General features: G+C 40.5%; 2 protein-coding genes across 6 annotated transcripts in view; one reads left to right on the top strand and one right to left on the bottom strand.

The window, feature by feature from the left end:
• Positions 1–23,453, bottom strand: part of GPR176 (G protein-coupled receptor 176) — a 31,976-nt gene extending 8,523 nt beyond the window's left edge. Inside the window, exon 1 of the mRNA XM_021539255.4 lies at positions 22,273–23,453. Within this exon, the coding sequence (XP_021394930.3) occupies positions 22,273–22,501 (229 nt within the window). The 5' untranslated portion in view covers positions 22,502–23,453. The remainder of the gene's footprint in view (positions 1–22,272) is intronic.
• Positions 23,454–26,878: 3,425 nt separating this feature from the next.
• Positions 26,879–27,599, top strand: part of EIF2AK4 (eukaryotic translation initiation factor 2 alpha kinase 4) — a 37,560-nt gene continuing 36,839 nt past the window's right edge. For 4 of the 5 annotated variants that reach the window (XR_002466241.3, XM_021539253.3, XM_021539252.3 and 1 more), the window contains exon 1: positions 26,879–27,123. Coding sequence is in view for 4 of the 5 variants with exons in the window: in XM_021539253.3 (XP_021394928.3) it covers positions 26,971–27,123 (153 nt within the window). In the remaining variant the exon portion in view is untranslated. The remainder of the gene's footprint in view (positions 27,124–27,599) is intronic. The other variant, XM_085580353.1, reaches the window with a different exon arrangement.

The following is a 27,599-nucleotide window of genomic DNA, read 5'->3' as shown; positions in this document are numbered from 1 at the left end:
TACATGAGTAGCAGCTCTTTTCACTTTAGAAACATGTTTAAAGCTTGTCAAGTCAGAGTAAATTTCATCCTGTTATTATTATTAATTATCAACATTCAATAAATCTCCATGTACTATATACCGACTCTATTGTATGAGATTGAAAAGATTATTGTTTCCAGTAATTCCCTACTTTTTTTTTTTAATTGAGAAACATCATACATGAGCAGCTACATTGCACATTAAGTTGCACAGAAGTACACTGAGAAAGTAAATACAGTGGTTCACCACAGCATGCTGCCCCAAAATCCTTCCAGCCTTTATTGTGGTTCAAGTTCACTGAATCTGCAAACAGTAACATTTTCTGACCACAAAATGTTATCAGAATACATTAGTCTGATTCAGAGCAGCAAAAATTACTTTTGCTCCTCTTCCAATTTGTACTCCTTGAATTTCACTGCCAAATGCAGGCATCAACAGCTGAGATAGTCCTGAAGTACTAGCTTTTAGCACTACTTCAAATAATGTGAAAGAGTCATAAAAATACCTTTAACAAGCAGAAGTAAAATCACCATGGAAACTAGAGACAGTTATCTGAAGAAATGAATTTGCCATGCAGTCGAAAAAAAAAAATAAATACTGCTCTTTGTCAACTAATTCATGGAACTCATTCTATTAGCTGGGTATGACATCCATCTTACATTTTTGTTAACTTTAATCAGCACACAGCTGAATCAAAACAAAGTCCACACTCCAGCAAAACCCTTCTCTTCACAACCTGCTGTCCTCTGCTTGCTCACTTCCCTCCAGAGCAGGGTTCCAGGAATCCACCCATCCTTCCTAGAAGAGAGCCTCTGTGTACCCACCCACACTCCCTGCACCTCCCTTCATAGGGAAGGTGCTGGCAGCCTTCTTTATGGAAAAACAAATCAGGAAGCCACAAAAAAGTGAGAAACTGGGCTTTAGCCATTAACATCATTCATTAAACACTAACTGAAAAAGTCACAGTTTCTGTGAACATGATGAATGGGAAAAATTCTCATGTTGAAACACCAGACTAAATTCCCAGCTCTCCAATACTATTTATTATTGTTTTTCCAAGTATTTGAGGAAGGCGTTTTTCACAGACCTTACTCTGACAAACCACATTCCAAAAAAGTGGTTAATTGGAAACATTTTTGGCACCCACAATAGGTAGCTATCAAATACTCAGGATACATTTTGGCTTACACAGCTTGAAGAAATGTGTAAATTTATCACAGAATCACAGAATGGTTGAGGCTGGAAGGCACCTCTGAAGATCATGCCGGCCAAACCCCACTCAAGCATGGATAAATTCTTGCAATTCTTTATCATTCTTTTTACATTACTCTGAAGAAGTGTAGCCATGAGACTGATGGAATAACCTTTATAGATTAAAGAAAACCATAAAACTAAAAAAAAAAAAAAGTAAACTTCCTGATACCAAATCCAAACTTTTGTAACATTTTTGCTACAAATTTCAAAATTTGGTGATAAAATAACAATTGCAGTCCAGTTAAAAATAGTCGGAAAGTATTAATTTGTCATTTTAGTATATTTCTTTCAATTTCAGTTTGTGCATATGTGCAACAACCAAATGTTTTAAATCCAAAATGAAGTGTCTGCTGCAATGTAGTACCTTGGAACAAGGTTTGCTGTATGCCAAACCTTTTCTCTTCATAAAACAAATGAACTCCCTAATATTAAGATGTTTCTCACTCCTATTCTTAGAATTCTCATCCACACATTCCTACTTTTATCCTAACTATTGATTCAGAAGTATAATTATGTAAGAGATTTATCAGGTGAAATGAAATACACAAAGCAGGAATTTGCCCAGCATGGGGTAGCTCCCTGCAGAGTGTTTCAGCATCAATTTAATATATACTGGAAGCCCTTTCATTTAAAGTGTGATACTTGTCTATGTGGCTTCTGTTCCCAGCAATGTATAGTTGCAAGGTAGGAAAGATTTTATGGAAGGAGCTAGATCATAGCAGCTTAGTCTCAAAAAGTGAACAAAGATTTCCTTGCAGGAACAGGTGTGACACTGGTTTTTGTTGCAGCACCACTTAGAATTATCCAAGGCCACAACCTGACTACATAATCCATGGGCAGCTTCTATTCTGACTTGCTCTGAAGGTAGAGAAAAGTAGAAAACATATATGAGGAAATTTTAAATTATACTTAAAGCAAACATAACTTATATGATATGATGGTATTTTCAATGTTAAAATAATTATGTAATTTTACCATTAATGTATTTTCATTGTGACTTTTTTTTTTACCGTTGTCCTTAGTACTTGATATGTTTATTGTCTGTCGGGAGATTCTAAAGTAACTGCATCCTGCTAATGGTCTTGTATTCCCACTTGTATCTTTCAGATATGCTTATTTGAAAGAAAGTAAAAAAGCATTGCACTGGTAGTCTTCAAGTTCTTCATACCCCCTGCCACTTTTTCCTGCCTCACCTTTTCTATTTGTCATCCCACTAAATGGAAATAGTTTCTAGACAGGAACAATCACTTTCTGAATTTTGATAAGCTACAGTCCTTCAACAGACATCTAGATAATTTCAGCCCATCAAGAAAACAACCAAACCTACAAAACTACTTGCCTAAATTCCTGGCCTCTATTTTAAAACCAGTGTCCTCAAAGAAGCTGAAACTCTTCAAGATCCTTGGAAGGAAAAATCTTGGAGAATATTGCATATGCAGCTTCAGAACCATGGATTGTCCCCATGTCAAGAAAATATGGCATTACCTTCCAAACCTCAGCTAGGAAATTGAAAAACTGAAAGAAGAGTGTCCAGATATACTATTCTAACAATAACAGGAATATACTGTCTTTTCAAAGTCAGTAACTTTTTAAGTCACAGTACCTAAGGGACCAGCCTTAGTACAAAAATGTAGCCAAATTTTTTAAACCAAGGATTTTACATGATCTCCATGAGAGTTCCCCATGACATAGAGACCAATGTTTTGACCAGTTGTACAGAGAAAGGAAATACAAGGAACAGATATAGAAGAGGTAAAAATACTGGATGCCCACATCATCAACATATGTGAAATCGTTAGCAGAAGTGTGGGATCCTGAATCTCCTTTGCCAGCAAAGGATCATATCTAGTGAAACCCCTGGCCACCTTACACAAGGCTTCATGCCTCAGAGAGCAAATCTGATGTTGCCAGTGAAACAATACAAGGCCTGGAATGCAAATGAAGCCAGTAATAGTCTTGAGGGAACAACCCATCTATTCTTCAGCATCCTTGGCATAAGAGGAATAGCCATTGTCCCTTTGTTTTATAAAGAAATCAAAAAAGAGCTGTTTTGAACCTGTACTGTCATGAGAGGACTGTGTAAAGCAACAGGGTGATTTACTTGAGCAACCCTGACCACTGTACTGAATCTAACTGGAAACAGCAGTCTTAACACAGGAAACAAGTTTTAGGATTTGTTTTTAAATAACACTGCTAACTGCCTCTTTGTACCTATTTGTTTGCAGAGAGCCTGCAGTCACTTTTATTGGTGCTTATATAAGTGCAAACATGGCTCTTCAAATTCACCTTTTTTATCTGGCTTCCCACAAGCACCTGAAATTCATAGGCAGGCATGTTAGTGCCATTAAGGACATAAGGTCACAAAGATGTGACTTCTCACATCACAGATGCTTCATTTAGAAAGCCAGCCATAGTCCCTAACAAGGTTCTTTTAGGAGGAACCTGTGGGAGCCCTGACATCTCTGCATGACACACCAAGGGCAGAGCCAGAAGGAGACTGACAGCTTTGCACTTGTGAGGCTGTGAAAAACCTGTGGTTTAGAGCAACTCCAGCATTTGGCCTGGGCTGCAAGCTGCTCCAGCATCAACAGCTGACAGGAGCAACTTCCCACCTTCCACGCTCAACCTGATCTCTCCTGTGCTCTTCACAACCTTATTCTCTCTTCCCTTTACCCTTATATCCACCCTTACACAAAATGCTGCTGCCTGACAAGAATGCAATGCAGATACTGTCCAACAATATCATGATTATGCAAAGTTATTTTTTCTGCATCCAGTCCTTTTTGAGTTGCTCACTCAAGATTTTCAGACAAAACTTACAAAAGAAATTAGTTGCTGTGCTATATTGTAGTATAGTGGATATGTGAGATCTATGCAGCCTATACAACCAACTGGATAATTTTAATTTTACTAAATTACTGGGTAGCTGTTTTTCCCTATCTTGCTTATTGAGGAAAAAATGAGACATATACGTCATTTAAAATGAATGACACTTAACAGAGAGCAAAATTTTAAAGGCCTGTGGTAATTACTAGTAGCTGGAAGACAGACTTTATCTTTTTTTAAAAATTGAAACTATCTTGCATTCTTGATGAAAAGAAATTTCTTCCCATTAATTATCCCCCATTACAGCTGAAATTAGGGAGTTTGTAGCTGAAAAATACCACACCAACAGCTATTTCATAGAGCAGAAATTATTTCTGGACCTACCCTACCATCCTGTGACTTTCTTTTGCTCTATACAACCAAGAAAGATCTGACGTCATTCCTGCATTAGTTGGCCAGTGCTTCCCTTTCCCCTAGTGCCAGTTTACTAGAAACCAAATTTTATTTTTTATATAGTTTTGCCATGCAACCATTCACCAGGTCACCAGCTGGGCATATTTGCTCTTCATTTTTCAAACACAAATGTCTTCAGACAGGAATTACATATGCCTAATACATCCTGTGCAGTGGGATTAATTTATATTATATTTAGAAACAAGCTTTTTTCTCTCCCTGCCAGCTGACTGTAATGAATGGTTCTCTCCACTCCTCCCAGCCCTGTAAATGTACTACAGTAATACTCACTAGGAATAAGAAAGTAGATCTGGGGACTCTGACAAACATCTGAGAAACCAGATATAAAAAAATCAGTATGGCCCTCAATCAAATCCTATTAAAAAATCATATGGAAAAATATTCTGTTTAGTTACCAAAGTGTGGCATTTCTCTGAGGAAGTATGAATTTATGGAACCAAATGAGATTTATCCCATCTGTCAAAATAAAGTGTTCCATGGGATAACTGGGTAGGCAAGGTGCTTCACTGAAAGAAGTGAGGTTTGGAGTTTTTTTTAAATATATAGAGGCCTGAAGTATCATTTTAGGTTTTTTTGATCATGCATTTGACTTACAGAATCTATTATTTAAAGAGACTCCCCATCAGATTTCTTCTCCCTTATATTTTTAGTCTCCCACAGAACTCAACTATTGGACTCCTGTATTGTCTATTCCCAATCTGCTTTCTTTTACTTTTTATAACTGAATTCCATTTTCTTAGCTCAAAATCCTCCCAGCAAGATACAGTTCACAGGTCCATTCTCTGTAAGACAGCACTGTTAAGCCCAGAATAACACTGGGCTCAGTGAAATGGACCTTAGCTTTTCAATCTTCAAATGCCTTCACAGGAAACACTGAAAAAAATATTAGTACTAAACACTTCCATTCAATTAAAAAAAGACAGGAATACAGATGACTGCCATACTGGCAAAGGAAGAAAACATGGCCATTTTTGCTTTAGGTCTCCTTTTCTTCCCTAGTGTTAGAAATACAAGTAGACATCCATATTTGAACTTCATAAATTGCTGCACACAGCAGAAGATAATGTACCCTGAAACCTACCATAACATTGCCAGTACTTTGCTGTGTAACCTTGCACAAGTGCAGCATTGCATGACTTATCATATACTGATGACACAAATTCTCTCATCAATCATCTGCATGCAGTATATAATTTTAAACTTGTGTTTTGCTGATAGATGCAGCTGAACAGAATCTCTTTGCTGGCAAATGGAATTTTTAGACCTCTTAGCATATTAAAATCAAACTGATTTCAATATGAAAAAATTATAAAAAGCTGGAACAATATAACATAAATTTAGTTGCTAGCTTTAGTTTCTGAAACTAAAAAATATTTCATTGTCTTCATATATATATATACACATATATATGTATGACCTGATAAGGTAAATCATGTATTAATTAGCCATATGCATGTAAAAATTCAATGAACCTAAGACATGTGCAGTATACAGCTAATCCTGTAAAGGACAGAAGCCTCGAGCAAAAACAAGAGGGAAGCTCCATATGTGCATGTCCTAACTCTTCCACCACAGAGGATACACAGCACACAGGCAGGGACTTGACTGGGGCAAATCAGCAAGTGGGTGCATCAAATCACAGCTTGCTGTGTTTTCCAACACACATATACAAATACACACCCATTAGCAAAGCTTTCCATGGTTCTTGCACCTGTTCTGTGCAGCCATCTCTGAAAACAACATTTCTTGTTGTGACACAGGCAGTAAATCTACAAATAACCAAGATATTACCTGCTGTGTGATTGACATCTGCTTATTAAACATACAACCAAGACATGTATTACTTATATTTCATCTCTTGTATTTTTACATTTCTCACACACTTTTTCCCTTTTGCTTTCCTACAAAAACTACCATGTCACACTGGTTGGGAATGTTTGGATGACACATTTATGTAATTGCTCTTCTCTTGTACTGAGTCACCCACTGTCAGAGGTGAAAATGTTTAGTGTCTCTCTATGCCACATAGAAACAAGCAGAAAGTAAAAACAATCCAGCAATTTTTCTTGACTTCAGCAGACAAAGTAGCAACAAAAACATACTCCAAATATCTGTAGTGATTTCAGCTCTTCTTTAAGGGATTAAAATGTGTCATTAACACATGAAAACCCTTCAAGCTGTACTGCCATTGCCTGGATGCAATATTTTCAGTAGTAACTATATAATTAGTCTTGTTACCTTAAAACCAAACATGGACATACTTTGTACCTTCAGGGTATATGGATATGATATATGGAATATGAAGAGCAAGATAAGGATCCCATATTTTAATAGTCCCTTAAAAATCACTATGACAAATCCAAAAGGTCTTCCAAGATAGCAGAGACAAAGAAAAAACTCTTGTTTATTTAACTACAGGGGTTTTGGCATACTTCAACTTGTGAGCTTAAAACAAGAAAGAGCAGCGGATCCTTTCCTGAGCCATTTAGGGATTTGTCTGTGGAGACCTGCAACAAAAATACCACGATCAATCTGAATGAAATGCAAACAGAAGCAAATATGTGTGAAAGCACCAGCAGAAACAATAAAGCAAGAATGCTTTATTAAAAGAATGTTAAAAGAATGTCATGTATGGATAACACAAGGACACCACTGACAGCAATTCTTAGACCACAATAACAATATTACATCAGATAGAGGCATTACAAACCAGTTCTGCTTTTTTTCTTGCTCTTGGTCAATTTAAGCTGATGCACATGAAAGACTCAATTCTTCCTTATCAAAGTGGTTTTGATAATTTTTAGATTAAGCTTTTCAGAAGCAAAGATTTACTTTTTCTTAACCACATATTATTTTTGATATGGACATTTCAGTTGTTTCACAGAATGACTGGAGTTGGAAGAGACCTCTGGAGATCAACCAGTCCAACCCCCTGCTAAGGCAGGTTCACCCAGAGCAGGTTGCAGAGGATCACATCCAGACAGGCTTTGAGTATCTCCAGAGGAGGAGACTCCACACTCTCTCATGGCAGAATGTTCCAGTGCTCTGTCATCCTTGAAGTAAAGGAGTTTTGCCACATATTCAGATGGAATTTCCTGTGTTTCAACTTGTGCCCCTTGTCCTGTCACTGGGCACCACTAAAAAGAGTTGGGCCCCATCCTCTTGACATCTGCCCGTAAGATATTTATATGCATTGATAAAACATATCTTCAAAACATACCTTCTTGATTCATTTGTGGGGAAGATTACTTGAATCTTTATATCACTTTTATTTCACCATTATACTCATTTTTTATCAACAATGACCGCAAAAACAACTTAAAAAATACATTTACAAATACATATGTAAAATTACTTCATAATGAAACAACATAGTTGTATTGTTTGAATTTGGAATGTGTTTGCATTGTTTTATTAGAATGAGTTACTAGGCATAAAAATAGCACTGGAAATAAGCAAATCTCATAAAAAACATATGATAAATAAATTGAAAAAGAAGTGGAATAGTTAAAAAAAACAACAACAAACAGTAGTGTATATGGTGAACAATGTCATATAACTAAATTACCCTCAGGTTTTGTTAACAAACTCTCAGGTTTGTTATTATTGAAGTTCCAAAATCAAATCATCACCATACTATAAATGAATCTTAAATACAAACAAATTACTATGATTTGTTTTTCTCATGTTAATTCAATCTAGGACATTTTCTTCAAAAAACTTACGAAGAAAAAGGCATTCCAGAAATTCTCTTTACCTAAGAGACATTGTAATAAACCATTCAGTTACTGAAGTGCCAATACACGCATCAGTAATGATTAATGAGGAGACACTCAAAGAACAGCACAATCTACTGTCAGAAGTTACCTCAACTTGGATTTTCCAGTCTTAGACAACTCATTATCAGTAACTGTTCAAAACAATTTGCTTCTAGATGTGTACTGGGGAAAACCACATGAGAATCAATATGTAAACTTCAAGGGTAAGTTTAATACAAGCAAACAGAAGGCTTCACTGTGACAGTAATTTTAGATTGCATAATTATAATAATCTCTCATATTTTGAAAATTATATAAATACAGCAGGGAAAATAGCTGCTTCTATATAATAAGATAATAATATATCTTGTAAGATGCTTTCATTTTAGCAAACTAGCATATGGATTTCTTTCAGATTCTGTGAAAGTGATCCCTTTTTTTTAAAAAAAAAAAAAGGCATTTATTACCATCAGATTGCAACACTCCAGTGCTTTCCTAGAAAAATATTCTGCACAGGAAACCATATGAGAACTTTTTACCCTGTCCGGACAACCCACTCCTATCTACACAGAAAACCTGTGAATGCTCCATATCCATGATCCACTTGGATCTTTGTGCTAATACTGTAAGAGTGACACAAACTGTAAAGCTGCTTTAAAAGCTTTAATTTATGAGAAGTGCATTCAGAAGCAACCTCTTTTCTAAGAGCACAGTAAAGGAAGACTTCAGCAGTCAAGTAACAAACTTGAAATTTAACTAGTGTGTGATCTAGACTGAAATTATGAAAGAAAAAACAAAGGGCCCACAGTGTTCTAGTGAGAGGCTACAGTTGCCTCTGGAGCCTATTCAATTAAAAATTAACTTCAGAAATTAGCACTATAACGCTGTCAAAAAAATCACTGCATCAGAACTCAAAGGCATTGTTGAACCCTGACTCGTTCAACCATCGCTTGTCTGAGCAGCTCAACAGAACACAGTGGAACCTGCACACTGAGGAGAGCAAGGCATACCAACCTGCGTCCTCAAGCAGATTTACATGACTTCCCTGATTCCTGTAAAATTGTTTTCAGTAGAGATGATTAATTTATTGGTTCATGCCTCACTGTTCCAACAGCAATCAATCAAAAACTACTGGTATTTTAAGGACAGGAAAGTTAATTTACTGCTTCAAGCTTTATTGGCAAAATATGCTAATAGGGATGGAGCTGACAATTACAATGGCTATATAAATTTTTCAGAAAGCAACTAGTGTATGCATCAATCAAAAAAAAGTATTGAACTATTAATGTTTGAGTTGTATATACATGACTGGTTTTAAATTCCTGATTAATAGCCTACTTATAATAGTCTTAATCTGACAGTACAGAGTGGTTAGACTAAACAATGCATCCATTATTTCACATCTAATTCACAACATGTCTGAGGGTTTAGATTTTTTGTTTGTGGGTTTGGTTTGGTTTTTTGTTTGTTTTGGTTTGTTTTAAGAAAAGTAGCTCTTCCAGATCAAACACATGGCTAGTGATTTCTACTACAGGGAGCATTACAATATGATGGTAGTCATTTAACTTTATTTTTTGCAATGTTTTGAAACACACAGACCACAGATGCACCTGCCTGGGTACAGAAAGCTCCCTCATAGGCATCAGTAGAAGACACTACTCTCTCAAGGCTGCATGTTTTTAATGTGACTTGATAATTATATGTTGAAAAGAAAATGGAAATTAAAAGTAAATCTTATATTGCCATACACTAAGAGAACTGGGGAATGAACCAGTGGACTATTTTCATTTATTGGAAATTAGGAGATTTAATTGGGAAGCATTTTTATATATACTATTTTTTGCCATCCCAGTGATCCCGGGCTGCCTGATGTATGAAGTAGTTGTAAAATATTTCATAATTTGCTTTCCTTTGCTGACATGATAGTGTCTCTGTAGGAAATGCAAGATTTACATTATAAGTTTACATTTATCTTAAAAAAGATAAAACCATACCAAAATGCAAAATCGAGACCTGAAGCCACTTTTGATCCTTGAAGCAAGCACTGCCAATGAATTTGGCTGCCCCAATACTTACTTAGAGGAACATGACCATAAAGCCACACCTTACTGCGCCCTCAAACATGCTAAGCCTGTGACACACATTCTGACAGGAAAGCAGAACTTGCAGGTCATCTCTGGTTCTCCCTGCTATGGACAGCAGAAAGAAGATGGACAGTTTTCCTCAACTCTTCCATCAGGTTAATAAATCAAAGTAGCACAACCCATAAAAGAAGGAGGCAGGTGTTTTTCTTTGAATACAAAAGTGAGGGGGAAAGGGAGAGAGGAAGAGATTTCCCTCCTGTATGCATCTCACACATGGCAAGTCCAAGCTCTGCTGGGAATATTAAGAGAGTTAGCCTCCCAGAGACACAAAGTCAGAGACTGCTCTGTATTATTCTGATCACCATTTTTAATTCTCTCTGCAACAAACTATGTAAGCCAAGCTGCCAGCAGATGCTTCTTGTGTCAACAACTCACTCCTTACATCCTCTAACATGCCCCCAGGGTGATCAGCATTGACAGACCCCAGTGCTCCTCTCCACAGCCTACCAGAGGAATCAGAAGGCGTTGTCTGGTTAAATTCCATTTCTTGCAAACATCACATTTAGATGAATGATGTACATTGATAGTACAATTACCAGATTTCCACTGCTCTGAAAAAATATTAAAACTGTCATTCAATGCAACTAGCACTGAAATGATTTCCTTCCTCTATTCTAACTTATGTTAACTGATTTTTTTTTACCAATTCTACATTGCTGAGAAATAGGACAAATGTTGAAAAATAAATGCACAGCTCTTCCTCCTTTCCTCTTTGTCCACATATATAGGGTAATTTTAAGGTATTTTTTTTATTTCTATGCATTCTTTATGACATTTAAAAATATGAAGATTCTCAAAGACTATTTTCATACTGTACTTGTTTGCTACTAAAGATACTAGTGGGTAATTTTTTTTCTCAAAATCCACTTTCTTTCAAGTGCCTTAAAGCACTTGAGCATATTTCCACTCTACCTCTAGTCTACACAGATGGAACAGAGCAGCTCTGGAGCAGTCACTGCTCCAGACATAGAACTGAGCTTCCTGACACCTGCTCCTTTGTGCAAGGAAAACCAAAGCATACTCCCTCATAACTACCTAACATACTATTAGTCTGAGACTCCTATTACATGCTGCTGTCACAGCAGTTACCATGCCAAAAACAACAAATCTCAAAAATAAAAAAAATCTGATCGCACTCAGTAGGTTTAGCACCAAAACAGTAAAAAGGCTACAGGAAAAAAAGAGATGTAAGAAAACTCTGGTCTGCCTGCTGTCTTTTCCACAGACCAAGGTAATTTTGTGCAACTCACCTTCATATCTACAGTCAGATTTCAGTCCCTAATCCAGCTCTTTACAGGTTTTTCAACAGAGTTAAAAAAAACACAGATTTATTTTTTTTTGCATGCTTTTGCGATGATCTCTATTTATAATCAATTTGGGGAACCCCTAAGCAGCAGCAAATTGTTTAAAAGACTTTCCATATCATAGCAGACTTATTCCTCATAGTAGTACTGTCTGATTAATCAGAATAACTAAAAGCACTCAACAAACAGCAGGGATTTTCTAATTAAGACTCTTCCAGTGTAGTGAATAATTTTTCAAATAAAAATTTATTATAAAAATAACTTGACTAAAACATGATAGAAGTGTGTAGGAGGGAGAAGGGGGGATGTGGGTGTGGAGGGTTCTAAAATCAAAACTATATTAATATTTTATTTCTAGAGCTTCCAAAGGTACAATCTGGCCATTGAATATAATGAGAGAACACAAATAGAAGAAGCATTGAGATAAGATCACATTATTCCCTAAGAAGTCATGTTACCTTTGAAAGTCTTATGGCCTGATTTTGCAAAAGCCAAGGATGATTCTTTGGGTGACATCCTAAGCCTGATACTCAGCAGATGGTGACCATCCATCTTTTTGGCTTCTCAGGACAGCCAGCCAAAACTCAACTCACAATTTTGAACAATTTCAGCTGTATGAATCTCTACGCACATCACAACCATTGCTCCTTCTGCTACCTTCACATACTCTGGCTTCTTTTACTCTTTCCTTTGCTCTCTGGACTTCAGTATTTCTTTTCTTCTACTGACTGTGTTTAAAAAAAAAAAAAAAATTAAAAAAAAGGATGTCTTTGCTGTCCTATCACAGAGGCTTGTTACAGTCAGAAAAATTTCAGTGTGGTGGCAATTTATTCTTTTTTTTCAAATTAAACTGCAGACATAGAATACTGAATACTTAATAGAACACTTAGCTAAATCTCACATGCAGTGGATGGAAATAAGGATAACAGATAACAATTTTTATAAGTGAAGTAAAAGAACATTCTGTAATAGACTATTGAGTTCTGCAGCTTTTTCTGTAAGTATAATAGTAATTCTGCTGACCTGTACATGATGTTCCTTTCAATGTCCCCATTTTCTATTAATGCATCAATGTTTGTGTGGACTGGGCAAAATAAGCCTCTCTCTTTTAAAATATGGGCTCAAAAAAAGCCATGGACATGTCAGAGAAAAGTATGCTGTATGTGGCAACATCCCCCTAATCATTCCCTGATGATTAGCAGTCATATACACAGTGTTACCACACACACACGGGCAGTTTCCCAGACTTAACTTAGGCAAGATGTATCAATAAAACAAAAGTATGGATGCTGCGTCCAGCCATCACAGGGTATCTGTGCATGCCAAACAAAACAGGATGAATGCTTGTCTCTCTGTGGCAGGAGTACATGTGGCAAACAATAGGCAATCAAACAGGGAATGGGCACAACTGTTTTGCTCAGGAAAGACAGGAGCAGGGAGAAGGATAAGCAAGACTGTTGAGTTGGGGACTGGCCTGCTTCCTTTGGTGGCTGCTTGCTTTGGATAAGTGCAAATTTGGTGATGCTACTCCAAGCACGTGCCAAGCAACTACATCTTAATTCACTGCTAAGCACCTTACAAAGGCACCATCCTACAGTACAGTAGGGGGACAGCAATCTTAGTCACTGAAGCAAAAGACAAGCTAAACTAATACAACTTTTAAAAACTAACATGTTAAGCTCAATGTGCCAGCCAAATTCCAGAAAGAAACAATGCTACTGGCCAGTGCACAATATATGTGATTACCTGCTCAGGGGCAGGGAAGTCTCTAATTCAGACTGACACAATCCAAAGGGGTTGTAGCCAATGCTATTCTATAAAGGAAATGGGAAATAAACAGCCTAATACCACAAATGGAAAAGGCAAACCAGACAACTCTTTTTGTTCTAGATACTTCTAAAAATTACAGATATTAAACTGAAACAAAAAAAAAAAACCCACCCTACCACAGTGTTTTCCACTTGTTCCAATTAATTCAGGTAATAGCAAGAGAAAATGCATTTTAGCCCCTTTTATGACTGTCTTTTTTGTTTGTTCTGTGGTATCAAAGAAATAATCCAGTTGTGCCACACAAAATATATCTACAACAAAAGGCCTGCTGGGGTCTGGAAACATGCCAAGTGACACAAGGTTTGGGTCAAAGATACAAGAGGTTACATGACAAGCAAGATCACTTTGTATTTTATCAGTCTTCTGGAAGAAATTCGTGAGTATTTGTATGGAGTTGCTTTGACAGACAAGAAAATAAGTCAATGGTGGTAGAAAAAAGCAGACTAAAAATAGTCTCTGTCTCCCAAACAACTAGAGGCTTTTTTTCCCCCTCCCAAGAGAACTGGCAGAACATGGGGAAGGACTGTATTTCCTAGAATCCAGACTATTTGTAATGGAATGTCAATTACAGCATAGAATATCCTAACTAATAAACCATTTTAAAAGGCAGCAGTCCACAGCAATCTCCCAGCAACTGCCAATGACAGCAAGACCATGAGCAGAGAATAAGACAATCAGAGCTCTCCCTGCCATCACCATTTCAGCTTCACCCCTGCTTTTGTTACTACCATAATTGCCATTTCCATTGCCTGGCTAAGCTCATGCCTTACCATGAGTGGTTACACAATTTCTTATTCAGCCAGCCTTCCAGTCTAGGATATTTTCCTTATTGCAATGTTTCTGTGGAAGCTGGCTGACTACAAGGCACCAGTTCTTCTCCCTGCTTCCAGCAGCTAAATCTAATTTAAAGATGCTAAAAATAAAAAAGGCTTACATGTCACAGTACTGTTCAGAAAACAAGAGGCTGTATTTCCTGCAGGGAGAGCATTTAATCAGAAGAGAGATGAAAAAAGGTACAATACAGTAATTGTTTCACTAGTATTTCTGCCATTTGCAAACTTTCTAGCAGTAGCTACCCCACTATCAAAACATTTTGACAACTCTTTCCTCATTGGATATTGAGACAGCAAGTATAGGAAACATAACATGGAGAAATCCCATATCTTTGGGCATCCAGTTTAGCTATTGCCCCAGTGGCCACCCATACTGGACACCCAAGACTATTTAGAGCAATTTACAAATTCTGTGATGGGCTGGTTGTGTGCAGGGATCAAAAACAAGTACAACAGGAAAACAAAACTTTACTTTGGTAATATGGACATTTTTACCTAAATATATACAGGATGCATATAAAATCCTTTTTCTCTGCAAAGCACTTCACATTGATATTCCCACCTCTCCTATATGATCGCAGTCTCATCTTAACTAAATATCAAAAATAAGTGTTTTGTAGCCTATATTAGGAAATATTCACTTCCACGAGGAGCAGGGAGACAGCAAGTGTGGGAACCTCAAAATCCTCCTCAGAGAAAGGAGCCTCCACCCCAAACCCTCCCCAGAAAATGAGACTATATGCCAAAGTTGAAAATACAGATTTTATTTAATGATGAATGCAAGGTAAAAAGAAATAGAAAAGGGAGAGGGAGGGGTGGAGAAATCAAGTAAAAAATAGTCATCACCTGTGGATCCAGAGAGATTCTGTTGGTCCTTCTTCACCCTGGTGGGGGTCAGTGGTGGGGGTCCCAAGGTCATTCAAAACTTTGCACTATTTATACATCTTAGCAAACAAAGGAATTAATGCTCATTGACTCATTCTGTTGGTTAAATTATTTCCTCACCTCTAAGGCTAATAAGCCCACATGCTTATTCCTCCTCTTCTTTTGAGCTGGTAGGTTGTGAGTCCATGGTTGCAATCTATCCCTGCCAGAATTACCTTTTAGGGAATCCAAGCTGATTTCAGCACAATTGCCAGGTTGGCTTTCCTTGTGGCTTGTAAATTCAGCATTATTTGTGTTCATTACCAGTGATAGATTCTTCTCCCCAAGCTTTCCTAACATACCCCTAAGTCTCAGACAACACCTGGACAATAGTATCTCCTTTATCTTATCTCAAATTCCCACTGTGGTGGCTTATCTTACAGTCCAAGCTCCAGGTATCCACAGGTCACACCCTGCACCTGATCAGCACAGTCTATCCCACCTCCTCACTAAACTCCATTTCCAACTCTTTTCATGGGTGAGGGGCTCTCTCCTCCATGGACCTGTGAGCAAACAGAAATCCAAGCGCAGTAACTGGGGAAAGACCATGGGACATCAGGACTGATGCATCAGGATGGTAAGGGCAGGAGAGACAGAGAGAGAGCATTTGTGTGGGTGTGTGTCAGTGTGTGAGATCACGACTGAACATCAAGCCAAACCAGCCAGCAAGTAGGAGATGCTCGGGAGGCAAGTGTTGGTGTGCCATAGGTGTGGCAGGTAACCACTGGGGACAAGAGGGCTCTGAAAGTTGGCCAGCAGAGGACCAGGAGCTCCAAATCAGTTACTGGAGAGAGTCATCTACATCTGTGTGTCTGTGTGTGAGGCAACTGAGAGACAAGAGGATCCCAGGCCAGCTACTGGGCAGACTGGTAGTCTAGGGCCAGCTGCTAGAGAGTGATCCATCTTGTCTTATGTATCTGTATACTTATACATTTTATATTAATGGGCTTTCATCCTGAGCAGCCAGAGAGGGGAAGAAGATGAGGCCATTGATACTCTTCGTGTCTGCCTGAATGCTGCATTTTCTTTCTGTGTCAGTCTGTGTGGCTGCTCATGGGTAATAGGTATAGATGTATTGTGTGCCTCTTATGCTCAGCCTTGCTGTTGCTCATTCTGAGGACATGGAGCTGCAGTAGGAACACCTTTTGTGGAGATGTATACAATTTCCTAGATCTTGAAAAATGTTCCTCAGAGGCAAACATACTTTTTCCAACATCACATAAATAAGAAATGAAAGATTAACAATAGAATAAAACTCTCATTCAAGAGCTCATTATGCCACTAAATTAAATCTGTAACAGAACTAACACTATTTAAAATTCTTGCTAAGTGTGTGGGTTCATTCATGCCTGAAATACTAACTTAACTGCCCATAACATCAATAAAAAATCTTGTATCTAGATTTTCACTGAAGTTCAAAAAAAATCGAGTGATATACACTGGCAGGTGTTTCAGCAACTGTAACTCACAATAAAAAGCAAAACATGGCATCCAGTCACTTAGTTAAAGAGCTATGGTTCACAGCTCTCATTAAAGTGTTCACAGGGGAGTACAGACAGTAAAATGACTGGTATGAATCAGTTTCTCCCTAAATAGTAGCAGCCTACAACTTCCTCATGAGAGGAGGCAAGAGGGGCAGGCACTGATCTCTTCTCTGTGACCACAGGATGTGAGAGAATGGCCTGAAGCTGTGTTAAGGAAGGTGTAGATTGGATATCAGGAAAAGGTTCTTCATCCAGAGGGTGCTTGGTACTGGACCAGGCTCCCCAGGGAAGTGGACACAGCAGCAGAGTTCAAGAAATATTTGGACAATACTTTCAGTCACATGGTGTAATTCTTGGGGCTGTCATGTGTAGGACCAGGAGTCAGACTTGATGATCCTTGTGGGTCTCTTCCAGTTGAGGATATTCTGTGATTCTAGTATAAATGGCGTTGGTGTAACATCCTTGACACATATGATCCTTAGAGACATTAGTTAACTCCCCCGATACATGTCTGAGGGATTCTTCAGTACACAGTATCCCCACAGTATCAGGCACACGCATTTCAGGTGTAAATCATTGCATCTCACACTTCCAGGCTAGGTAAATGGCTGTTTTGCCAGAGCCTCTCTTTTAAAAGGCAGCAGCAGTGCTACCTGAAGGGCCCCTCAGCCACAGCCAGACAAGGAGCCTCTGCTGAAGCCCAGGGAGAAGAGAGGTCTCCATGGCAACAGGGGCCCCAGCACTCTCAGAACCCCCCTTCATTCTTTCCTCAAACTCTATTTTTCTTCCAAAGAGAATTGCTTAGTAGTTCAACTGAACACACATAAAAAACAAAAGTGTAACGTCTATTCCAGGCAGACTTTACCAAGGTGCATCCTGAGCTGAGCTTAACTGCTGCACAGTTCATGGCTCCTGAGGCTTAGAACCACCCATACAAAACTGGGGAAAATTATTACCACAATGTTATGGTACTGCAATATGTTGTTACTATGCAGTTATACTACATGCAACCAGCACTCATATCATCATTTGCCTGATGCTTTTCAGACTTGATTTTCAGTCACTTTTTGCTTTGCCAAACTTTATTTCAGCTAATCAGCAACTAAATGAATCTATGCAAAGTCCCTGGTTTAGAATATTTCATCTAATACACTTCTTTTAAGTGTGATACCAGTGAAACAAAACATCATAATTCCCATCCCCAAACCTTTTTGTTTCTTACCCTCAGGTGACTCTACCATTTTTGTGGGCACAGCTATAAATTTTGGCTGGACCTCTTGCAGACACAATCCTCATTCTTTAAAAATTCTCTCAGTCTAGCCTTGAGTCATGTATCTGCAGTATTTTTACTGCAAGATTCCCTGCTCCATTCTTTACAGAAGTTGCCTATGGCAAGCTTTACTGGGAGCTATTCAAAGATAGATATTTATTCCTTATGCTAACATACATTTGCCTTTATAAACACGTTACCTAAGCTGTCTTACTTCAGGTTTGTACCCCATGAGGGACCTATCCCTTTAAAAATTAGTTGCTGCAACAATGTCATTTTACACCTCTCTGCACAGATGCCAAGACAAGGAGAAGAAGATCAGTTTCAGGGCAGAGAGAGACTGAGAAATCTTCAAGAAAAGGGGCAAGCCAGGACACTGTAAAGGCAGAGGTTGAGTTTGCATTGTGATACTGGACATCTCTCAAAGCACATAATTTTCCTTCAAAGCATGGTTAGAAACCAGGAGGTAACCAATCAACCCATGGCTTTCCAAAAAGTGCTGTAACCATTGAAATAGAGTTGAAACTTTAGCAGAGCATCCTCAGCTCTTCCAGTTAAATTTCCCTCTGTACAGGACAGATTTAGGAAGACAAAAGAGCAAGGAACATAGAGCCTAATTCCTCAAACCTTAAATAAGGCACTGATCTAAAAGGTCTGGGAAAGTTCCTTGGATTTGGGATTCTATGGGATACAGCTAGTAAAAAATGCATTGAAAGTAAGATGCATATTCAATCTGGGAAGTAGACATTAGCACTGAGGATGTCTCTTTCTCATTGTAATTTGCATCAATTTTGTGCTTGTGGATTTTTTTCCTAAGTGACTGACAATAATTATTTTTTTAAAGAAGAAATTCAGTTTTATATCACATCAAAATTGTGAACATACTCAAATAGTCTCAGGGGCAAATGTCAATTCTCAGACTTTGAAAATATGAAAAGAACAGAAACCCCAAACCAGGAAAAGGGGAAATTTAAGTTAGATATATGGAAGAATAAGCTGTGAGGGTGGTGAGACACTGGAACAGGTTGCCCAGGGAAGTTATGGATGCTCTGTCCTGGGAAGTGTTCAAGGCCAGGTTGGATCGGGCATTGAGCAGCCTGGTCTAATTAAAGGCATCCCTGCCCATGGCAGGGGTGTTGGAACAAGATGATCTTTAAGGTCCCTTCCAACTCAAACATTTTACAATGGGATATAATCTTATCTAAACCTGACATGACACAAGCATTCAGTTATACCTGTCAGTAAAAGCACAACTCATAAGCTACTCCATTTATCTGCTGTGGCTTTATATGCAGGTAAGTAAACTGTGGGAAAGCCCATGTTCAAAGAGCCCACATCCTCATCTTCCTCAAAACTGTTATTTCTGGTCTTCCCTTTTCCTGAGAAGGTTCTATTGTCCACTGCATTTCACCCATCATTTTTATCTCCCTTTCAAACTAAGTTCACTGTCCACACTGGTTCCAAGAGTTCTTTGGAGACCCACTTCATTTCCAAGATCTCACCCCACTGCTCACACTCAACTGAAAGAGACTGCAGCCACCTCTAGAGACCTCTCCCCATCAAAACTCTGAAGTGATACACTCTCTTTCCTAGCTGAAGTAATAATTAGTCCCTGCATACTGATTCCTTCTAATGGCAAGAGGAAAATACACCTTGCATATCAGTATTGCTGTACTCCTATATTCACTGCAAAACTGATCTCAAGAATCTTCTTTGCTAAAAAGAAAGCTATTAAAAATTTAGTCACTTGAAAAGGGAGCCCTATGTCATCCCAAGATTAAAACAAATAAAAAAAAAGTTTGACTCTTTCTTGTGTTCAACAGATATAATGAAACACTCAAAACAGCACTGTTCTGTCATATCACAGTGAGAACTAACACAAGAATTTATCCTAGTGTTCCAAGCCTTCCCACAGGTCTCAAATAGAGGTCTTAAATGGGAGAAAAGAAAACCATAACATGCATCTCTCTCACAGCTGACAACATTCTTCTGTGCAGCAGGGACCTAAATTAAATTCACAATACCAACTGTGATTCTTCCCTCTTGCAGGACCTGGACCTCTCCATGCTGTAGATTCCAGCTAATGTCAGACCCCTGTAATCATTAGTAAGACTGAGCCATATAGTTTTGTTCCACTTCAAGCTGAAACTAAAAATAATTTCTTCCTTTAAATGGGTAATGCTATTTTATCAATAGCAAAGTACCTTGGGGACTCACTGATGATGTGAAATGCACAAGCTGCACATCCACCCAAACCAAAAAGGATTCAAACCCACACATCATACCCCTAAGGGGTGTGACTCTCATCTCAGGTTTTAGGGAGGAGGATAGTCTTATCCACCTAATGAAGGGCTGACCCTCTGCAAAGAGGAACCTGGGACTCACTAGAACAAAGAACTGCTATTCTTCATCTTAACTGAGGGGCTCACCTGATGGAGAAAAGAGCTGGATGCCACTCATGCTCTAAGGACCACAGCAGAGGATAAATGATAACTTAATTAACAGCATTTCTGCAAGCATTAAGTGTGAGGCAAATACCCAGTTGTTATCCCTTATTGATGCAGATACTGTCCAGCAAATATGAGAGATGTGGCTTTCTTTCCATACAGTAAAGAAGAAATACTAGTACATTCATTGGGTTGATATGGGAAGACATTTTTAAAGCCTCCAAAATTTTCAGCTGTTAAGATAGTGTGTATCATAAATGTTTTAAACTAGCGCTTCAGGGACACAGGGAGACTAGTAGCAAAGACTACTAGTTTCAAAAAAATAGTTGAAATTGGTTTTCATCACTGTAAATGCATGAGGCCCACTGCTAACATTTGTCATGGCACTAGTGCATTTTCATAATTAAAAAAGTATATTATTTCCTCCCCTGTTTAGCTCTTTGATAGGCCTAGAAAAGTTATTGATCTGGAGGTTTCAGAACAACACAGAGTACCTATGATATTAAAAGTATCATTTCCCCACACTATATGCTAAGAAGAAAAAAAAGCAAGAACCGTGAGGATTATCTCCACTGCACAGAGGAAGAACTGATGCCAAAAGACTCAGTGATTTTTAGTAATAGCCAGTAAGTGCATTGTCGACTGGGACTCAACACTGCTCCATGGCTATGCTTACCATCTTCTTAGAAATTATTTAAGTTATATTAAATATTACCAAAAAAGATACAGATATGAGAATTTATTACCATGACCACAAAAATGGACTTTAGCATTACTCAAGATCAGGAAAATCCAAAACAAATCCTTGATAAAATGAGCCAATGACCATCAGCAAATTCCTGATGAACTCCCTTAAGAAAGTTGGATGTTTTCTTAGTCAAGCCCTGTGTGTAAAGCCTTGAATGACTGAGATGGTAGTGGCATTTTACTGAAATCCAGCCTAGTTATCTCCCAAACAGTGCTAACTTGACTCACCAAAAAGCTTATTTTGCCTTGGTGGGGTTTTTTGGGGGTTTTTGTTTGTTTGTTTAGGTGTTTTTGTTTGTGTTTGGGGTGGTTGTTTTTGTTTGTTTGTGCTTTTGCTAAGAAATGCACACATATTCCTAAAAAAACATTTTGATATAGGCATTAAGAAAGCAAATGCACACACATTCATAAAATTACATAGCAATGCCTTACTACCACATATCTATGATTCCTACTGTAAGAGTAATAAGTACACAAGATTGCACATGGTTATAAATATTTACAGTATAAAGTACTTCTAAAGGATTTATTTAAAATCTGCGGAACACAAATACCAAATTACTGCAGAGTGAAACAGAAATTCAGCAAAACTTGTTTTAAAACACTCCATACCCTTGTTTATGTTAAAGAGAACAGATCCCATTGCAGCTGAAAATAAGCATGTCATTAACCCATCTAATTTTTGCCCGTTAAATGCTGGTAGAAAAGGTTACTAAGCATACATACATGTAATGTATAAGTTTTTATCCACAATGAATACATTTTATAGCAACAGCTTTTACACACCAAAATCTACAAGGAACTTGAAATCATACACCCGAGAACCAGAAATGCATTAAGAAGAGTCACGAAGGCAACCAATGATGCCAGTTACATTTTGGTCTGCAGTCCCTGACCGCAAGGATGTTAAAAAAAAAAAAAAAAATCAACAAAGAACTCCAGCAACTCTCACTCACCCAGCAAAGAGCCCACAAAGATGACAACCTGCACGGTGGTGGTGAAGTGCCGGTAGCTCTGTTCCTCGCCGTGCTCCTCGCCCTCCACGGCGCCCGCCTCGCTGACATTCCCGCCCTGCCACACCATCTGCCCGGCCGAGGCGTTCCCCGTCTCCAGAGCTCCGGTGACAGCCTGGGACGGGGCATGGTCGCTTTCATTCATCAACACCCAGCTTCTGTCGTACCCCATGGCGAAATTCCCGCCTTCCTTGCTGCCACCTAGTAACACAGGTTGTCCAGCCCTTGTCTTTAGTGAATGAATGCAGCGCACAGGTCAAAAGACGCTTCTGAGGATAAAAGCCCGGTCTCTGCCTCTCGGAGGCATCTTCACCACATTCCTGCGTCCCGAGAAGCAGGCTGACTGTTCGTCTTTTCACCTTGTAACTCATGACAGCCAGCAAACGAAAGCAGAAAACAAGCCAGGCTTCTCCTTCCCATCAGCTGTGCCATAGTTTTTACTTCACACCGCCACAGGTCTCCTCAGCATGTTTTACCGCAATATGCGAGAGAAGGGATCCCGGTCCCCAGAATCACACCCCGCACCGCGGCGGGTCACACGCTCGCACGGCCGCGGATTCACTGCACAGCAAAACCGGCCTGCAAGAGTGGGGGCCACCAACTCTGTCCCCTCACTCCACTCTCAGCGTTGGCTCTGGCTTTGCTCACAGCCCTGAGAGAGGAAAAGCATGGCTTTCCCGGTAACACATCTGCTTCCGCCCTCTCCTCTGCTCCCGCCCGCTCCCTCCCGCCTCTCTGCGGGCTGTGCGCGGCGCCGGACGCCGCTACGACCCCAGCACAGCGTCCAGAGAGGCCAGGGACTGCTCAGGGGCTGCCGCGGCGCTCCCGCTGCTCTGGGCGAGAGGAACCGGGGCTTGACTCGCAAGGCGGGGGCGCTCGAGGCGGCTCCGTTCGATCCCTGCGCGTCCCGCACTGAGCGCGGCTGGCAGCGGCGCCCCTGCTCCGCCGAGCTCCCACATCCCGGAGCGGCCGCCGAGCCTCTGCGGCCCCGAGTGCCAAACCCCGCGGCGATCCCGAGCCGGGCCGAAGCAGGAGCGCCCGGCCCGCCGCGCTCCCAAGGGCGGGCGCGCCGCCATCACGGAACCGCGGCCGCGGCGCTCGGCGGCGCCGCCATTTCGCTCGGGGGCTGCGGGAGCGGGCGGGCGCGTTTTAAACCGCTGTTTTGAAACAGGTCCCTAATTCTGATGACGCACTGTCAAAATACGGTGCTGGGTTCTAGATGCGCATGTTGCTTGTTAAAATAGATCTTTTTCTAGATGAGTAATTTTCCAGAAAAGCTTGTCAGTGGACGTAATAGGTTCGGGCATTGATGGTGTGCATCCATATAGTGGGTACACGATTGTCTTTAATTTGGAGGTGTTGGGGAGGTGCTAGTTGAAAATTAAGCCAAAAAGATTTTTTCAGCCACTGGCCGCCAGTCTGGAAGTGCCCCAGGAAGACGAGTTATCCATGTGGTCAGCCCCTACACAGCGCTGCTTCCTCAGGGACCCAACACTTATGTGTTCAGTGACATCTGCCCAGTCTCCTGCAATGTGAACTTTGGTGATCCAGGACAGACCTAGGTGCTGTGCCATGTGTTCAAAGGCATTTGCTGACCACAGGAATATCAGACTGCCATTGTCCCATTCCACTGCAGTTCCTGGAGGCTGTTGGCCAAACCTCTGCTTGTACCTCCATGTGTTTGGGCCCAGGCATTTGAAGCCTTCTCTCATTCCTCTGGGAGTTCATTGCTCCAGCCACTTTTCTACTAAGTCATGTCTCTGACTCACTCACCTTCCTACCTCTTCCACACACTCATTCACTTTGTCCACCCAGTCCCATTCTTCCCCACTTTCCAAGCAATAATCAGCAACTTTCACCATGCTTTCCCCTTATCTTTCCTTTCCTGAACAGGCTTCTTCCTCCTTTTGGCCTCCAGCATTCTTGTGGCCAATGTCTGTAACCAGAGTCTGACCTCAGTCCCTTCAGCTCCCAGTCACCTGCAAGGTGCTCTTCCTCACACAGCCATCCCTTTCTTCAGTTCCTCCATTGGTATGGAATGATGACTAAGGAGGCAGGCAATGCTTACTGTGTATCCGATGCAATGTCTGCACAGATCTGCATAGTCAAGAAAGACTGAGTTTTCTAAAGGAAGAGGTCCTGTGGGCATAGGATGGTCCAGGTTTGACTTAGGAATGGAACAAAACAGAAGTATGTTGCATGACTGGAACTTTGAAGGACACCATGGCCAAAAAAGAAATCTTTGCCTGATTAAAAGTAATTTAAATATTTACAAACTCACATCTGCATATGCTAATAAGCTTAATGAAGTACATGCTACCACAAAAATGACTGTATTATTCAACACTCTGCTTAGACCATGCTGTAAGTAAATGCAGCTCCTCTGATCTCTGGAGACCAGCTGGAATGCAAGAGGTTTTATTTTCTGCCAAATTTCTTACTCTTAACACTCGGAACCTTTTCTGTCCCTCCTGCACTTCATAGGAAGACTGACTTCCCCTCACTGTGCACATGGGGAAGTGAAAGCACATTCTCACAAATCATTTAAATTTTATTTGCTAGAATTAAATTTTAATGTTGTGGGAGAGAGTTTTAAATTTTGCCTTAAATCTTGGAAGCAAAGCTTCTGTCCAGATGCAGTCTGGCACATGTTTGAGGCAGGTGGATGTTCATCATATTCCAGTAAAATGGTGCTAAGCATGTGAATACTCCCTGCAGTAATGTAATTTGGTTTAGTTCATGCAGATTTTCAGAAGGTTAGTTAGCAAAGCCACAGAACTTGAAAAAGGTTGTCTCTTCCTCATCGAATTTTCACACTCCTGCTGGAGTACAAGACTTTTAAAAACAAATTCTCAGAATGTTTTTATGATTATGTTAGTTTACTCTGGCTTTCTTCTTAGAAACAATGAATCATTATAAAAGCAATTAAGGAGAAAAAATAGCTTGAGGTAGACATCTGGTCTAGAGCACTTCATCTTAACTGGTTAAAATTTTGTCAAGTCACAAAAGTATGGGAAAGTCGGGCAGTTTTAAAAGGCATACCCTTATCTGGCCCACCCACTGCTATACAGTGTCACAGGGAGAAATTTCCCATGTGGTGGGCTGTGTGCCCCACACCACATGCTCGGGAAGTATAAACCTATAATCACTGTTAAAGGAAATTTTGCTGACATTTCTTAGTTACTATATCACCAAGTCATTCTTGCTGTGTATTTGTGTGGGAGAGAAGATGAATCTGTGGCCTAGACACTTTTATTTCCAGTCTTTAACACAGGGAAACTTTTTATCTATTATATACAAATTGATAATAACTATACCCAGCTGTACCAGAGGAAACTCCAGTGATCAGTTACAGTGCCCCAGGACACAGATGACTGAGCAAAAAAGTATGTCTCTGTTGTTGGTAAACACTATAAACATCTTTGGTCATGCATTTCCCACCAAAAAGCAGGTGAGCTAGAAAGACCTTGCCACTAAAGACACATTCTAGGAATGGTGAGGAACGGAGACCAGCATCACAATAGTGATACAATTTAACACTTGTTTTTGGTTTGATACTAACGAGGTTGTTTCAGTGCGACTGAAAGATAAAGTGTGGGTGGAACAAGCTTTCAATTTCAGAAGTACAAATTGAGGGCTATAGAAACAGGTCATTAGCGTAAATGAGTGGTCTCTTTATAACAAAATATCTGTACTCAAGGGTCAGGGAGTAAAGTCAAAGTCACCAAAACTCCATTCCTACATCTGGGTGCGTGGTAGCAAGCTGCAGACTACTGTAACACTTTTCTTTGCCTGGGGATTACTAATGGATAAGCTTGTATGTATGAATTTACTTAGGGTTTCTTTATGAAGATTCCAAAACTTTAAAGGCTCCCTCTCGTGGCAGTCCTTTTCAGTAATTACCGCGTGAAGTGACCGAAGGAAAGCACATTTTCTTCTCTGGTTGTCACTGCTCCCTGACAGTCCCCAGCTGCCTCTCTCTGGCAGGTCCCACCAAGCACACCCGCCCTCACTTCTTTGCAGTTCAACCAAAAACTGTTCGCCCTCCACCTGCTATTACTCACTACAGCAACTATCGGTGGGAACTTTTCTACAGTTTCCACAGGAACTACATGAAATCTAGCTCTACATGAAATCTATACTGAAATCCGTGGTTAGTGTTTTCCTTTTGTAACTCTTTCTCAGTATCAGTTTTAAATGAACTACACAGTATCTCACTGTCTTTGCTGTGTATCCCTGTAATGCAGATATACCTGGAGGCATATCTTGAGGGAGTTCAGACTGGACATTAGGAAAGGTTCTTCACCCCAGAGGGTGGCTGGTCACCGGAACAGGTTCCCAGGGAAGTGGCCGTGGCACCAAGTGTCCCAGAGTTTGGACAGTGCTCTTAGTCACTGTTTAGTATTCGGGAGTCCCGTGAGGAGCAGGGCGCTGCACTCGGCGATCCTTAGGGGCCCATTCCAGCTCGATGCATTCCTGCGGACGAACCACCGGGGCCCACGCGGCGCCGGCAGCCCCGGCCCCGGCTCCTCCTCCTGCCGCCGCGGCGGAGGCGGCGCCGGGCCCGCTCCGGCTCCAGCCCCAGCCCCAGCCCGGCACCGGGGCCCGCCATGGCCGCTGCGCGCCCCCGCCGCCGCTGACATGGCGCGGGCCAGCGGCGGGCGGCAGCTGCCGGCGGAGCTCGCCGCGGAGCCGCCGGAGAGCTACCAGCTGCGGCAGGAGAACGAGCTCCAGGTGCTGGAGTCCATTTACGGGCAGGACTTCCAGGACCTGCGGCAGAGCCAGGCCTGGAAGGTAGCGAGCGGGGCCGGGGCCGGTGCGGAGCGGGTTCGGAGGGCGGCGGGGACGCGGCTGGCGCTGCCCGGCTGAGGCCGCTCCTTGCCTTCCTTGCCCGACGTGTCGCGGCTCTCGCTGCGTGCCCGTGGTCCTTCCCTCAGCCCTGCAACCGGCCCCCTTTGCGATTGATTCTCGAGATAGCAGCGCTCACTCTATGATCACACCCGTGCTCATAAATTGCATTCTAAATAATTGTTAGGCTTTTTAAATATTGCCTCTTAATTAATTCCTTAACCTACTAGTTACATACTTGCTCAGCTAATTAATCTCGTCGGTATACATGATGATATAGTTATTATAGTTATTATATACCGTGGTTTTGTTGCAATGCCTCTATTTCCATGATAATAATTTTGCTTTCATTTTTATGGGTGTGGGGTTTTTTTATTACCAGCTCAGGCCTGGTACTCACTACTCTCTTCCATTTGTCTTTT

This window comes from Lonchura striata, chromosome 5 (assembly GCF_050655825.1).
Source record: "Lonchura striata isolate lonStrDom1 chromosome 5, ASM5065582v1, whole genome shotgun sequence".
NCBI classification, from domain to species: domain Eukaryota; kingdom Metazoa; phylum Chordata; class Aves; order Passeriformes; family Estrildidae; genus Lonchura; species Lonchura striata.
This window is presented reverse-complemented; position numbering and strand designations above follow the sequence as displayed.